The sequence below is a fragment of the Tachysurus vachellii genome, chromosome 18 (genome assembly GCF_030014155.1).
Source record: "Tachysurus vachellii isolate PV-2020 chromosome 18, HZAU_Pvac_v1, whole genome shotgun sequence".
Lineage (NCBI taxonomy): Eukaryota > Metazoa > Chordata > Actinopteri > Siluriformes > Bagridae > Tachysurus > Tachysurus vachellii.
The window spans coordinates 13,871,029-13,886,456 of record NC_083477.1 but is presented as its reverse complement, the minus strand read 5'-3'; the positions used below and the strand labels follow the sequence as shown (position 1 = coordinate 13,886,456).

The window sequence follows — 15,428 nt, the reverse complement described above, 5'->3', positions numbered from 1 at the left end:
ATGGAAAACAGCATAAATGCTGTGATTGAGACAGTTGGAATTTCTTATGTTCAGTAATAAATTATATGAATTGACTTACAGGTCTTGGTCCATTTCTAGGCACATTTGCTCTAGGCTGGAGGAGCTCAATAATGTATAGGTGCCTACTGCTGCATTTCCACATTCTTCCTTCTGAATCCAAGAGGTAACCCAAAACCAGAAGCCGAAAGAGAAACTCATGGAGACCTTTTTGCACCTACGATAAGGCATACGGTCAACAACACACAACATACATTTCTTTTTTTAAACAAATGATTCTACAAAAAAAAAAACTATTACCGAAGAAGTAATATCAAAATGAAAGATGGTTAGTTCCTTCTTGGGGCCGTTAATCATCGATTGAAGAACAGCATTTTCATCCACTCTTGGCTCTATCAACCGAATACACTTGAGCTGTGAGGGTTTCCTGGTAATCAACTTTAATTTTTCATACAGCCGACGTATATAAAGCGATTTGCCTAGGAAAACAAAAGTTAGGTGTAAATTCATCACATCACATTCAACAATAAAACTGGAGTTTTTAAAACAATTGTAACTTTATACCCACCAACACCTGCTCTTCTCGAGGATACAACTCCTACATACTTTTTGTTTTTGAAAACAGCAGCAGCACTGGAATAGTCTTTCGGGACTGTGTAGTGCTTGGCAAGATATTCTTGAATTCTGCTAAGGGGTTCTTGGGGTACCATGTGCAGCCGAAACTGACTGAAGACTGAGGGAAGGTAGGCATGTTCTCGATCTTGTCTACAGATCAACACCAGCCTGTAGTCATTCCGGCTCTGAGCCTTGTGGCGTTGGAAAAATTGTTCCACTTTGTAGCTCACTTCATACGTTAGCTGATCTACATATAGCATGGTGTATATCTTCTGTCCCTTGTAACCGGCAGTGAGACAGCGCCTAAGGAACAGCTCTACTTGCTCGTATGGGGTGGAAGAATCACAGAGGAGTACTTCATCATATGTGGGTAGTGGCTCATCTTCACTGTTCATGTAAATGGAGATACAAGAAGTCGGAATCTCTGTGAAAGGGCAGATGACAAGATTTGGTTTTCCAATGAACAGCCCCCTAGGTAGCTCTCTTTGTACAGTTCTCCGAAGCTTTTTAAGAGCACTCTCATCCTCAACTACATCATATGTATCCTCATCAGTTTTACTGGGGATGTCAGACAAAATGTCCAAAAGTCTTCCCAGACTTCTGACATCAAGAGATTTGGGAAGAAAAGTTTTCATATTTCTCATGTACATATTCCAAATAACGTCAAACCTTCTAGTATCATTTTCTGGACCAAAATCAGAAGAGGAGACACCTTCAATATCCATCTCGTATTCGATTTGATTTGAAACATCAGTAAAAGTTTGAAAATCAATGTCTTCATTTTGCTCTGAAGGTTTTGTAAGCATCTCATACTGAAGTTTGTGCAAGCTTTGCCTCAAGTTGAAGGCAGTGCAATACGGTTTGATGAAAGAGAGCATCATGAGTGCTTGGTCCTCCAGCTTTGCCAAGTTTTTCAACTGACTGCACAGATAAACTATCTGCTCTGCTGTAAAATAGTTGAGGTAGTAATTTTGAGATCTTTGCTTGTCCATGAAATCTTTCCAAAAACTGAGGCAACGCTCCATTTTCTTACAGACATCTAGGAGTTGCTCTGCGACATCACCCTTCAGCATGATAACGCTGGCAACATTTTCCAAGTTGAAGTTCATAACAATGCATGCTTCTTGACTATTACAGTAAATAATTGCCTCCCAAAGTCTGAACAATGGATTTCCAGCTACAAATAAATCAATAAATGCAGAACCTAATCTCTGTACACTGGCAAAAACCTGTAAAAGCAAAAAGACAATATTATATAACCCTATAATATAATGCAGTCAAATTTAGAAAATCAGTGTACTGTTCATGAATTATATGTAAAACAAGTCAAACTATTTGGCCCAACAATGGTGGACACCTGACCATCACAACCATAGTGCTTTTTGAACATCCCATTCAAAATGTAGTCCCCCAGTGCTTTTAAAATAAAATCTTCTATTCACTAGTTTGACTACATGGCTATGGGGTTTGCCCTTTCAGCCACAAGAGCATTAAGAGAGGCCTTATGCTCAGTCAGCATTACAGTTCGAACATGGTGGGTCTAATCAACAAGATCGATGAGTCAGCATACAGAAAGGCGGTGCAGCTAACAGCCTGATGTAAAGCCTGTATCTATATTTGGACAAAACAAAAGAGATGGCTGTTGACCTCAGGAGAGCAGAGCGACCACAATCTCCATGGAGGATTCGTCGATGCTTAATGGAGAATGAAGAGCACTAAATTTCTCTGTGCTCACCTGGCGGCGAACCTCACCTGGTCCCCTGAGACCAACTCAATCACCAATATAGCCCAGTCTCTATTTTCTGCAAAACCTAAAAAAAGACAATTACCCACCCCTCATCCTCATCCACCCCTCACCACGTTTTACAGAGGGGTGGGTAATTGTCTTTTTTTTTTAGGTTTTGAAAGCAACCTTTTATGGGAGCAACTTTTTAGAGAACACCACATACAATATGGGTGTGATGATCATAGGTCCACAAACTGTTGCTTTTATAGTTTCTGTTTGTGACTCTGTTCTGAAGGGACTAACCTCTGCAAATCGATCTACTTCATTCTGGCCCTGCTCTCCTTTGCCAGACATAAGCATCAGTTTATTTTGAAGTTCCTTAAGATCATCAAGGGAGTAACATCGCATCTCATGGCAATCATCATGCTCCTCTGGAATCCGTAGCTTTAAGACTTTATCCAGACTCAACTTTTAAATAAATAAATAAATAAATAAATAAAGGGGGGGGGGGGGGGTTTATAAAAAAGAACAAAAAGAATAATAAATTAATTTAAAAAAAATAAATATTTTTTTATTTGAAATATGCTATTTGCTATTTTATTATCAAGATTGTTAACCATATACAATTTTCTGTATTTTCGAATAAATTTAAACTGAAATGAAATCCTACTAGACTAATGTTTTTCCATCATTTGTTTCATTGGTTTTCTTAAAGATATTAAGTTATATTAAGTATTAAATTATACCATAAAATTCTACAGGCGAATACCAGTGTATCCCTCTGTGAACTGAAGCTTAACTTTTAAGTGAGTCATGGATTAAGACAAAACAAGTTTACAAAATAAATAATTAAAGCAGAAGAAATGTAAAATTTTGGAAAGGCCAAGTGGCTTAAGGGTTAGAAGATTTGCTTAACATCTCCGATTATTAGTTTCTGGTTTGGTATCCCAAAATTGTCAGTAGTGTATAAATGTGAGTGAGGATGTGTGTGCAGTTATGCCCTGCCATGGGTTGGCACTCGCCTTGTGCCACAAGTCTCCTGGAATAGGCTTTAGGCTAGCCATGACCCTGTGTAGGATGAGCAATACAGAAAAGGGATGGACGGTATGGACAAGACCTTAACCCAAAATGAATGGTGTAAAAGGACCTTAAAAGAGCAGTTAATGCAAGGATTAACCTACCAATACCATGGATTCCTACCAATACCATGGAGGATAATGGTTGACATTAATTCTGCCCAAGGGTGTCACATTCATTCATTCATCTTCTACCGCTTATCCGAACTACGAGGTAGTACCTATTTCAGGCGTCATCGGGCATCAAGGCAGGATACACCCTGGACGGAGTGCCAACCCATCACAGGGCACACACACACTCTCATTCACTCACACAATCACACACTACGGACAATTTTCCAGAGATGCCAATCAACCTACCATGCATGTCTTTGGACCAGGGGAGGAAACCGGAGTACCCGGAGGAAACCCCCGAGGCACGGGGAGAACATGCAAACTCCACACACACAAGGCGGAGGTGGGAATCGAACCCCGACCCTGGAGGTGTGAGGCGAACATGCTAACCACTAAGCCACCGGGGTGTCACATCAGTTACTAAAATCAAAGATCTAGATATTTTCTTGATAAATCATTTTGGATAATTGATAATTAAGAAATGTAATAACGTTCATTTTATATCATTTCTTTAACTGGATTCTCTTTATCTAGTTTTAGGACATATTTGAAGATCTGATTACATTTCAGGTCAAATTTATTCAGGAGTACAAAAAAATTGTAAAGGGTTGACAAAATTTCCAATGGCACATTTGTAGAATAAAACCCTTTTGCGTTTAACAAACCTTCTTTTGGTTCTCTGCATTGATTATGTAGATTCCTTTTGTATTGATAGCTGAAGCTAATGACAAAGATGACAGTTCTACAGATCCATGGCTATCCTTAACGGTCTTCAACCATTCAAGGTGTCTTGCAGTGTCACGCTGAAACCAAAAACACATTCAGGAAAATTAATCCACTATCCATCTCATATAAAGGATAAAAGTGCAAAAAAACAAAAGCAGCCCTTACCAGTTTCTTTGGAAGATTGGAATCATTATCAAGCGCTTTCCAAAGCTTCTTCAGTACCTCCTTAAAGACCATGAAACTAGTATCTGACTTTAACTCATACACCATTGAGGAGTAGCCAAGAACAGCATCATGAAAACAGGCCACTCTGTCTACATCCAGATCGTTTTCACCGGCAGAGATAGAGGCCAGGTCCACAAACACCTTCAGCTCATTGATATCTGTAAGGTAGAAAAAAAATATCTTAAATATATGTAAATAAATAAATCATCCACATTTGCAGAGAGCCAGAGAATGTGGACAGAATTCAACATAAAAACACATCTGAAATATATTACAAACATGTTCAATGTTTTGTGCCTAAAGAGGAGGCAAATTGTCAGTATCATTCGCTCTGCTGAAAAGGTGATTGGCTGCAATTTGCCACCTCTTCAGGACCTGTACTCTTCCAGGACCCTGAAGTGGGCAGTTACAAAAATCTTACATACAGTATATGTAAATTAGCCTTGTCATAAATCCAAAGAACCAACACTAATGAATGTTTAACACAAAAGAGACTGAAGTGTATTCCAGCAATGGCCTCAGCAACTGCCATGGCAACACCACACTTAGCTCAGGTGAAAATGGGATGGCAGGACAACCCTAAAGCATTCCTGGAGCTGCCAATACCCCACCTTTTTCCGCTCCTGTCTGGCCCAGAAACTGCCCGTCACCAACAGGCTGGAGTACCCAGATTTAAAAGGACAATTTTGCAAAAGGTCGACCCCTTAGCTGCACCGTCAGCACGTCCATGAGCTGACCCTCCATAAGCTCAGCCCCCCTCTTTGCATTCACTTATAGGCTATGGGACACCTACCGAAGATGGTTGTTGGCTGAGGGATGCGGTGCCATAGAACCAGTCAAACTTGTGATACTTTACCAGTTTGTCTCTGCTCCTCCAACTACTGTAGAGAACAGCAAAGTCGGTCTACAAACCAGTGTTGCTCAATGAGCCCCCAGTAATTGCAACAATCTCCTACTATGCCACTTTTGGACTGCATACACTGTGTACAGTTCCAATTATTTTTACTTAGCACAGTAATTATCATGCATAGTCTTTTGACTATGTTAAACGTTTACAGCTTGCCATGTTTGAATGACATTGGCGTTCACAATTTTGCACTGTGTCTGGAGAAGTGTAGAACTGCAGGAGACGAATTTAAGGCTTAAAGCACTCTTCATGCACATGACAAACTCGAAACGTAACACTGAACATCAACTCTATGGAAAAAACATTACTAAATGTACAGTGATCATGTAAAAATACGATACATGTTACAGATAAGTAACTCAGTTTTGTTTTATTCCATATTAATTGTTAAGTATTTACCTTCAAGCGCTTCCTTGACCCACATAACAAAGTTTTTCCTTAGGGCCAGCTCCTGGAGACAGAACCTACGAGGCTCTGTGATGTCCACAAGTACAGATTTGGCCTGCATTAGCTCATTGTCAATACTATCTAGAGGCTCCTTCTTGAATTTCAAGTCCGTCTGGAATAAGGCAAATCCAAAACAAACGTAAATAATGTTTTAATTGACAACCAAAATGGTAAAAAGCAAGTTAACCTTAACTGGGATATAGATTACTGAAATTTTCTGACTTACTACTATAAGCAGCTTCTCCAATACTTGGAAGTCTCCTTGAAGGCCAAGAGTCTGCTTCACCTTCATGACTACTTGAGCTGACTCCACTGCCAAGTGAAGTTCGTGATACTGTTCTATCTGTTGAATCCTTCTCTGAATCCACCGCTTGTCATCTGCAGGATCTAGTTTGGACATAATTGTAGCGTCTTCTGCTAATTCTTCATATTTTCCAATGAAGGCTTTAAAGATCAGATCGACTTCGTTAAAGGTCATGCTGCCATTTTTTAAGCTCTCATAGATCTTCCGATATTTACTGTAGCATGGTTGAAAGATGTCTTCGTAAATCAAATCGAGTGTTGCCCTCAAATTTTCCTCATCATCATCTGACTCGCAATCGCTATTAGACTTCCAAGCAAAGTCTTTAGCTTGACTCTCCCAGCAGATCTTAAAAATATAGCTGTCTTTATATGTGTGTAGAGTCTCAGCCATGTCGCGAACATCGTCATCAAGGTCAAAGTATGTGACGACACCAGCCATTTTGGATGGGATCTGGTCAAATGTATGAACTTCCATGAACTTATTCAGTTCCATCTCATCAATGTCGACCTGGTGCTTTGCTTCTAGACTGTCAAAATCAACTGAAATAAGAGAAAATGTGAAGCAGTGTAACAATCCCTTATATACGTACATAACCTGCAAAAGTCTAAAAACTATCTTATATACCTGTTACATGCTCCTGAATATTCCGGCACATTGCAATGAGCCCTTTAACAAGCTCACTGTCATGATATACAGCATTCACCTCATCCTGACGCGACTGAAGAAGCCTCCTCATGGCATTGGAATCTTTGCATTTGTTATTTTCACAGAGGCAGTCTGGTGTGGAAAAAAATACACCACATAATGCATAAACATTTCTGATATTGTTTCTTAGAAATTTTTTTATTTTTTTTTTTATGTGCATTTTAGTGGGCAAAATAAATAATTTGAATGAATTAAAATTCAAGCAATAACGTGCGTAATTCAACAGAAAAATTCAGTGTGCATCCCAACAACCTTACAGTGAGAAGTTAGATAAAGACAGCTAAACGACATGATTACCTATTTTTAGTAACTCGGTGAAAGTATTCTTCTTTGCCAAGATGTGATTGAGAACTTTAATTCTTATGCTTCCTCTGATGAGCTGATTGGAAATATTGGTAAACAATGATGTTGCCATGGCAAGGCTTTCTTTAGCGTCTATAGAAAGCTGATCGATCAGTTTTTCATCGGCACCTACAGTGAGAGGTATATAAATAGTGTGAACACATTTCAGGAGAACGTGCAGGACAAATCATGTCATGTGGAGAAAAAAGAAAACTTTGCTACCATGAAGTTGGAAAATATTCTTGGCTGCTGTCCAGTTGAGAAGGTGCCTGAGAATCACCTCATCACTCTCATGGTCAGACCCAGTCTCAGTTTTTGGCCACGATTTTTGAATAATTGCAGAGATGAGCTTTCCGAACTTCCAGTTTATTTTGCATCTCTCAAATAGTTTTGCCTCAGTCTTAGCCTAAGGAGGGGGAAAAAAATCATAGATAAAAAAATAAGTAACACTGGATGGGAAGCTAAAGTGCAATAGCTGGACCTGAGAAATGGCTAGATCAAACTCTTTTCTTCAGGCATTTACGAGTTATCCAAGATGTGAGAGGGCGAGCATTTAAAAATAATTGCAAATAACTATGCTAATGTGCACTGGTTAATAAAAACATGATGAAATAATTATCAAATACTCAGTATAAATTTGAACGATCGTTTATACACCATTTCCATTGCCAACTGTTTTTTCTGTTGCAGTTACCACATTTAAGGCAGAATTTCTACATTTGCTGGCCTACAAATAACAGATGTCTAAAATGACTTATCAATGACTTATTAAGGAGTTAATCATTTGTTTTTTTTTAAATTTCTTTACACATTGTGATTACAATTTTGTGCGAGTTTGTCTTCGGCATTCTTTCTGTTATCTAGGTATCTAGGCTTGTATGTGAGATAAGACAACATATAAGACGAGATATGCAGGAAGATGTCCTCGAGAGCTTGATTTATGGCACGGTGGGAGATGCCTAACTACTCCCTCTGGACTGATTTAGGACAGCTAATGTTATGCTGAAGTCATGTCTTGTGAAGTATGATGAATAGAATAAGCCTGTGAGCCCAGATTGAGATGATGTAGCTCTTAAAGTTAACGAGTCCCAAATGGCATACTCATGAACTATTCTGCATCAGATTATAATCTAAATAGTGTAATGAAAGTCTCCATGCTGAAAATCCCAACAAGAAAAGCAGTAATTCAAGAACCTGGACGATGCAATTATTTAACAAAAAAAAAAAAAAAAAAAAAAAGTGTGGAATGTTGGACACCATGCATGGACGTAGCTTTACTTACATAGCAGAACAGGTGTAGGGCTACCAGGCATTGATGCTACAACACTCCGGTGGACAAATGTCTTTTAAATTAGCCCAAGTTATGCGATTTAGATTTTCTGCTAATGCTAGTAGCATTGCGTTAAGAAGAAAGGGATAATTGGATAATTAAAAAAAATAAAAAGATTTTCCATTCGAGATTATAACACTAAACGATACACTAGACGGTAGAGTACACAGTGTGCATAGTGTGTAGTACAGCCACATTTGCATTGTATTTCCTTTTCTATTGATCATGTAATCATAAGATATTTCATGTCAGTTTCATCATTGAATTTTTTATTTAAGATTTTACTTACTTTAGCAGGGAATAAACTATACATTGATAAAGCTGTTGTGAAGCTGATGTGTTACGATGTTAAGGGAAGAAGGTAAAAACAGCTGTCTTGGTGCTGCATTAAAGTTTAATTAATCTTACAAGAGAAATGTGTAATACCTGACACATTGAGGTGACAGCTTGTAGGGCACAATTCTCAATACTTCTTGCCACGTAAGGATGGGAGTTATTAAGCTCCTCAAATCTACCGCAGTACACTTCGATTTGATTGATTGAAGATTCCTGAAACGAAATGTGTTATATAAGCAATACGTTGTTTTACTGAACTGATCTCATTCTCAGATATAGACGTTCCATACCTGTTGAAATTTTCCTTCAAAATCTCTAGTAAATGTGTCCCTCCATTCCTTGGTAAATTCTTCACTTGTAAAGCTTATGGAGATAATGTTGTTCCACATCTATGATGAAGTAGAGAGTAGAGATAATGACGTGTGTTGTTCACTATTAAACTGAAAAACTGTGCTAATAACTTTACAAGGAGTTCTTTTCTCACCTCAATCTCTGATGTGAGGCTGGCACTTATAGTGTAGGACTGAAGCAGTTTTCCCTTAAACGTCTGGCTTATCCACGTTCTGATAGTTTTCAGTGCCACTGACAAAATCTCAATGATCTTTGAGGTATTCTCTATGGCCTGTTGACTCAAGTCTTCCCCTTGATTCTCCTTAAAAAAGAAACCCACACAATTAAAGATAGTAATGAAAGATAGTAATGAAAGCTATGATTTACTAACGTGGAAAAACCATCCACAAAATCAATGTAAAATTAAATCACTAGCAGTCAGCCACTGCAGATTTTCCAGATTCTGAAATCAAGCAAATTCTGCAATATTCAGTAGAGCTTGCAACTTTTCTAAATTACCACAGACTTTCCACAAGATTTGGCCAAGACTCCTCGTGTGACATCATCACAACCACATTCACCCAAAACCCTCTAAATTCAGTGTGTCGCACATGAGTAAAGCCACCATAGAAAGTAATAAGGTATGTGTCTTCACTAATAGGAGTTTAGTAGAAATATCAAGTGCTTGCAATTTTGACAGTTCAAGTCGTTTTCCACAAAAATAAATAAATAAATAAATAAATAAATAAATAAATAAATAAATAGTTTAAAAATCACCAAAAAAATGTAAAAATTTAAGCTTTTTTTTTTTGACAGCAAACAAAAGTCCACAAACTCCTAGAGGGGCTGTACATAGTCTAGAAATGATTGCATCGATCATATAACAAAACAACACTTCTCTACTATGCAAGTCAGGGCTTTTCCATCCAAAAATGCACAATACAGTAACAGCATAATGTTTTCTACCATTGCCATGTAAAGAGAAGATGATTTGTCAATTCTTTTTTTTTTAAAGTTGGGTTTTCTGTTTGCATGGTAACGCGCCAAGACATTAAATCAGAAAAAATCAGTTAAACAAAAAACCTTCACCTTCATCAACAAGTTCATCACTGATAATTGAGCCATTTAACAAAAAGAATAATCAGAAGCTCAGAAAATATTCAGAAATTCTGGTGCACCAAAGACAAGTAGACCAAGAGATGCAAAAATGAACATCATTGTTCCTCTAGGGCTTTCATACTGCATTAACCCTGTGATGGTGTTGTTATAAACCCTGCTTTTAACCCTTTCACACTTAATTTAGAAGTGGTGTTAGCACTGCTTTTTTACCCTTGGTTATTAAAAGTGGTAACCCGGCATTGCCGTGCCAAACAAGTACAGGGAAACATGTAAATCACAGTGAAGAGGAAACGGTTTTATTTTTAAGTTATGGTCAGAAAAGTCTGTTCAGGATAGTGTTAATTTCGTCACCTATTTTTAATTTAGTCTTAGTCTTGTGCCAAATGTCCTTGTTAGTTTTAGTCATATTTAGTCATTCACATATCCCTTTTTGTTAGTCAAGTTTTAGTCGACTAAAAGTCTCGTCATTTTAGTCTAGTTTTAGTCAAAAGAAAACTCAAGGTATCTTAGTCAAGTTTTAGTCGACTAAAAGTCTTTTAATTTTAGTCTAGTTTTAGTCAAAAAATTGTAGTCTTTTTTAAAATAACACATTATTACTGAGATTATTACTGATAAACATTTCAGTAAAAAAGGTGTTTCACATCTCAAACATTGGTTAAATGTCATAATTACCTGACAAATACGCTTGTTGAATGATTTTTGTTGAATGCAAATGTTAAACGTGTCTGGTTTTCAATTTCTGATTTAGGAGACACATTCACAAATGATTCACCTGTTCTGAAGAGTATTTTATTTTAATCAACACAATTCAGAATCTGGGGCTCAACAGACTCCGACTGACAACTTAAGTTACAAAGGTTTTTAAAACTGTTTTGGATGCCTTGTGTCTCATGTTTCTGTTCAAATCAGAAATAAAATAAATATACTCAGAAAAACTGAAAAGAATAGGCCTACTTTACTGTGGGCCTAAAATGCAACCTATTTACAGTCCGCGAATCACAAAAGTATCAGTGAGAAGTTGAGAACACTCGTTTAAACAGTGCATACACTCGGACTTGACTGCACATCACATTTTTTACTTTATTGATACTGCTTTTAATCGTAATGCAAAGACCGGTCATCGGGACATAAGCTGTCCTGTACAATAAAAGAGCCTGCGCAGCGACAGGAAATATAATTTAACACAAAAAGCTGCCTAGACCAGGGGTGGACTTGCCAAGCTCAGGAGGTTTTTTTTGAGCGGCACACACTAAACAGCGCGAAGCCGCGAACTCATTGTGAATATTTTAAAGGCGTAACGGCTGATACACTTGTAGACGAAAATCAAGAGAGATTTTATCTTAGTTTTTATTTTATACAAAACATTTTCATGTCGTCTTTTTTCGTCAACAATAATGCATGTTAATTTAGTCTTAGTCAGCGTTTTTGGACAGTGGTGCAGTCTTGTCATCGTCTCGTCTTAGTCATGAAAAAAAAGGTTGTTGAGCATATTTCGTCTCGTCTCGTCTGACGAAATTAAAACTAGTTCAGGACATAATTTATATATGATAAAGTCAGAAATCGACAAACAAAACTAATCAACTACAAAGCTGCAGCAGACCTGTGTTGTTTTTTGTTTTTTTCAATTATGTGACACAAGATAACCCAGGATTCTGTTTACTTGGGGTTTATTATAACCCAGGGTTAACTACTTCAAGCTTGAAAAGCCTTTTCTGTATTACCAAATTCAAAGCAAAATTTAAAAGGTGATTTAGCTTCATATATATCTAATAGATTCACTTTGACATACCTGTTTGAGATGAGACTGGGAAAATTCTGAAACTGAAACCACAAGGTTCAAGCAAGCAATTGGAATGTCTGTAAAACTATGCGTGTAGGAAGACTTTGTTCCTTTGCATATCTTCTCCAGAAGCTTCACAGCTGCAGCTAAGCAGTCCCTCCCATAGTCTTCAGAGAAGCATCTATAAAAGACGATAAACAAATCCATAGCTGAGATCAGTTTATCCCAGTTGAATACAATGTCTTATCAATAATGAGTCAATCTGGCAGTATCTAGCATTCCAATATGTGACCTTATCAGTACCAGAACTCATTCCAATGTCTCATTAAGGCGACTGTATTAATGTTATTCTGTTCATTAGTTAGTAATCTGGGCTTGACTTACCTGTATTTCTGTTCAAGAAGCTGGCTTTGAATGAAGGTCAGAGTATCAGATACATGCTGTGGAGAAACATACAATTCTACTATCAGAAAATGCAACTGAGACATAATAAATAAAATGAATCTTGTCAGCATGAACTACACCAATAGGAGCACTTGGAAAATATCGACATATTTTATTCCTTAATTAATAATAATTTATTTTGATTTTAACACTAACTGAGGAAGTGGTGTAGGAAATATCAGATGGAGCTTTGAAAAAGAAAAGGTGCAACAAGTCTAAAAGCTCCACGTGGATGGTAGTGCTGCATTCCGCCAACTGATCAACAGACAGCAGGAACATCCAGGATCGAGCCAGCAGCGTATCCACTTCCACAAGGTGACTGTTTGCTTTCATCAGATTCAGCATGGATCTGAAAAGATATACCAGGTGTAGCAGGTTAATGCCAAAAAAAAAATAAAAAAAATACGAACAGATGCAAGCACTCAATTCTATTAAACATTTTAATAGGAACGGTATCGTAATAATGCATCATGACGCTGGACGCTGGTGCATCATGATGCTGGAATAAGCCCTTTGAAGATGGGAGATTGTGGTCATGAATAGATGCACATGGACAGCAACAATATACAAATAAGCTGTGCCATTCAAGGAATGATTGAGTTGTAGTAATAGGACCAAAGTTAGTCAAGAAAACATTGCCCTCAACATTACACCATCTCCACCAGCCTAGACTGCTGATGCAAAACAGATGGGTCCATGGATCCATGCTTATGCTTTTTTGGCTTTTCCCGTTGAAGGTCACACAGCGAATCATCTGTTTCCTCCTAACTCTATCCGATCTGATGTGCTCGTTCCTCCAGCTCGTTTATCCATCTTTGCCTCATGTCTTTTCCTCTCTGCTACAGTCTCGAACACATACAGCATAGCTGCTCTTACTACTTGTCTTGTACAACTTTACTTTTATTCTTGCTGACACCCTTTTGTCACACGACACACCGGACACACTTGTCCACCCTCTCCAACCCACCTGCACTTCACCTCTTTTCTACACGCTCCTCTTTTGTCACACTGGATGGAAACCATGGATTCATGCTATTTGTGTCAAATTCTGACCCTACTATTGTCTTCTGCTGTTCTGCCAGGTTATGGTATATGGTTGGGGTTAAATATAATGCATTCATTGAATGAGTGGTGACTAAATAGTATGTGACACAAAAACATATAAAACGAGTAACAGAAAAAGTACCTTAGATCTTGTGAAGTTAATGACTTTGTAGAGGCTGCTTTCAGTCCTTGTAATCCAGCCCATGCCTGCTCATTTTTTGTGTTCACAGTGAGTGAAACAGGTTCAAAGGGTTTTGAAGTTCCCTTGAGCAGATGCAGAAGTGGGATCGTAACAATCCATCGCGGCATCCCTTCTCCCCTCACTGTGTTAATCAGATCCACCAATGTGTCGGGCAAACTAGAAAGTTAAAAGGTCAAGTTAAATGTTAACGTTCTAGTACAGAGTATTCTTATATGAAGAATCTATTTATAACGAATTTAAGTATTTATTCTGGTTCGGAATTTGTACATTGTAAAGATCCTACATAGAATACAAAAAAGTGTTTATAAGCATTTTATTAGTTTTTTTCTGAAATACTCCTTGGTCCAAATCCAGACAGTTCATTAGTTGAAAATCCCTGGCCTAGTAAATAAATAAATAAATAAATATGGTTGTTTCCATAACTACAATACTTTCTGGTCTATATTTCACTCTTTCATTTCTTCATCTAATGTGAATTAATAATCAGCCATATATAAAAATTAAAAAAAAATTCTTCTGGGATTTCATGGATTTCTTTTTTGTGATTGTTGTGGCCAAAATGATTGATTTTGAATTGTACGATGCGGCACATGATGCATCTCTGTCCAAATGTGTGAAAAATCTGAGGTAATTTTTAAAAAACAAACTGCAATCTCGCTTGCTTAATTTTGCATTAATTTATGCAATCGCAAAATTGTGATATCCCGGAGGGACTGATTCATATAACAAAGTATAGCTTAATAGATATTTCAAAGTATACGTTTAGAATTTCACATTTTGGACAAATGCACAAGTACAGCCAAGTTTTAATACAACAAGATATTATATTGTATCTGACAATCTGAGGCATATGGCGTTTGGGGCATTTATGGAATCTGGGGCAAATGGCATTTAATCTGTAAAGAATGAATGTGCACCCACTCTTTCAAGCATGAAAATGACTCCTGGATGTTGGTCCAAAAAGGTATAAACTCCTCTTTAGGCAGATTTGGCAGACAAAGGGCAGAACAAAGACGGTTAAGTTCCCCGTAATCTAGCTGAAGGTTGTACTGCTTCCACAAGTACAACATAATGATCGCAGGCTTCAGAGGCTCCTTAATGTAATCACTTTTTTTTGAAGCGCCATCTTTTTGCAGTTCTGGAGCAACATGTTCAATCACAAAGTTCTTTAGGAGTTTACTGACCTAACGTGGAAAAAAAAAGGAAGAACAATTGTATGCATTCTTATTATTTACGCAAGGAAAATATGGTAGATGTGGCATCCAATTGACATCAGTAACACTCACATCTTTTTCATTGTAATTCAAGTTTGACCACTTTTTCCCCTTCTCTTCATACACAAAGGGGTTTCCGTAGACCTGATGGAACTGCTTGAGCTGTGTGATAAAGTTTCTGAGATTGATGTCAGTCCAGCTTGTGAGAAAATCAAAGATTGTCTTAAGCATAACTCGCCCCGCAATATCTCGTCCTTCAATCACACTTCTCCTCTGTTCAGGCCAAAAGTTCTCCTTAAATCGTTTAAGCACTCCCTTAGAAGGTTCTGCGCAGATGATGTCATCATACTGATGCCATTCTCCTGTAACACAAACGGATCAGATCATCTCCACAAACTTTTTAATCTGATTTTAATCTGCACCT

The 15,428-nt window shown here is 37.7% G+C and overlaps 1 protein-coding gene across 2 annotated transcripts in view; it reads right to left on the bottom strand.

Moving 5' to 3' along the window:
• rnf213a (ring finger protein 213a) overlaps window positions 1-15,428 on the bottom strand; it is a 43,385-nt gene that overhangs the window by 21,434 nt on the left and 6,523 nt on the right. For both annotated transcript variants that reach the window (XM_060891836.1, XM_060891837.1), the window contains exons 8-27: window positions 15,077-15,366; window positions 14,712-14,974; window positions 13,731-13,946; window positions 12,701-12,893; window positions 12,485-12,540; window positions 12,110-12,281; window positions 9,356-9,523; window positions 9,162-9,260; window positions 8,962-9,084; window positions 7,428-7,611; window positions 7,161-7,334; window positions 6,783-6,935; window positions 6,081-6,697; window positions 5,807-5,966; window positions 4,441-4,658; window positions 4,215-4,352; window positions 2,663-2,827; window positions 587-1,862; window positions 319-497; window positions 80-235 (exon numbers count right to left, since the gene is read on the bottom strand). In XM_060891836.1, the coding sequence (XP_060747819.1) occupies window positions 80-235; window positions 319-497; window positions 587-1,862; window positions 2,663-2,827; window positions 4,215-4,352; window positions 4,441-4,658; window positions 5,807-5,966; window positions 6,081-6,697; window positions 6,783-6,935; window positions 7,161-7,334; window positions 7,428-7,611; window positions 8,962-9,084; window positions 9,162-9,260; window positions 9,356-9,523; window positions 12,110-12,281; window positions 12,485-12,540; window positions 12,701-12,893; window positions 13,731-13,946; window positions 14,712-14,974; window positions 15,077-15,366 (5,000 nt within the window). The remainder of the gene's footprint in view (window positions 1-79; window positions 236-318; window positions 498-586; window positions 1,863-2,662; window positions 2,828-4,214; window positions 4,353-4,440; window positions 4,659-5,806; window positions 5,967-6,080; window positions 6,698-6,782; window positions 6,936-7,160; window positions 7,335-7,427; window positions 7,612-8,961; window positions 9,085-9,161; window positions 9,261-9,355; window positions 9,524-12,109; window positions 12,282-12,484; window positions 12,541-12,700; window positions 12,894-13,730; window positions 13,947-14,711; window positions 14,975-15,076; window positions 15,367-15,428) is intronic.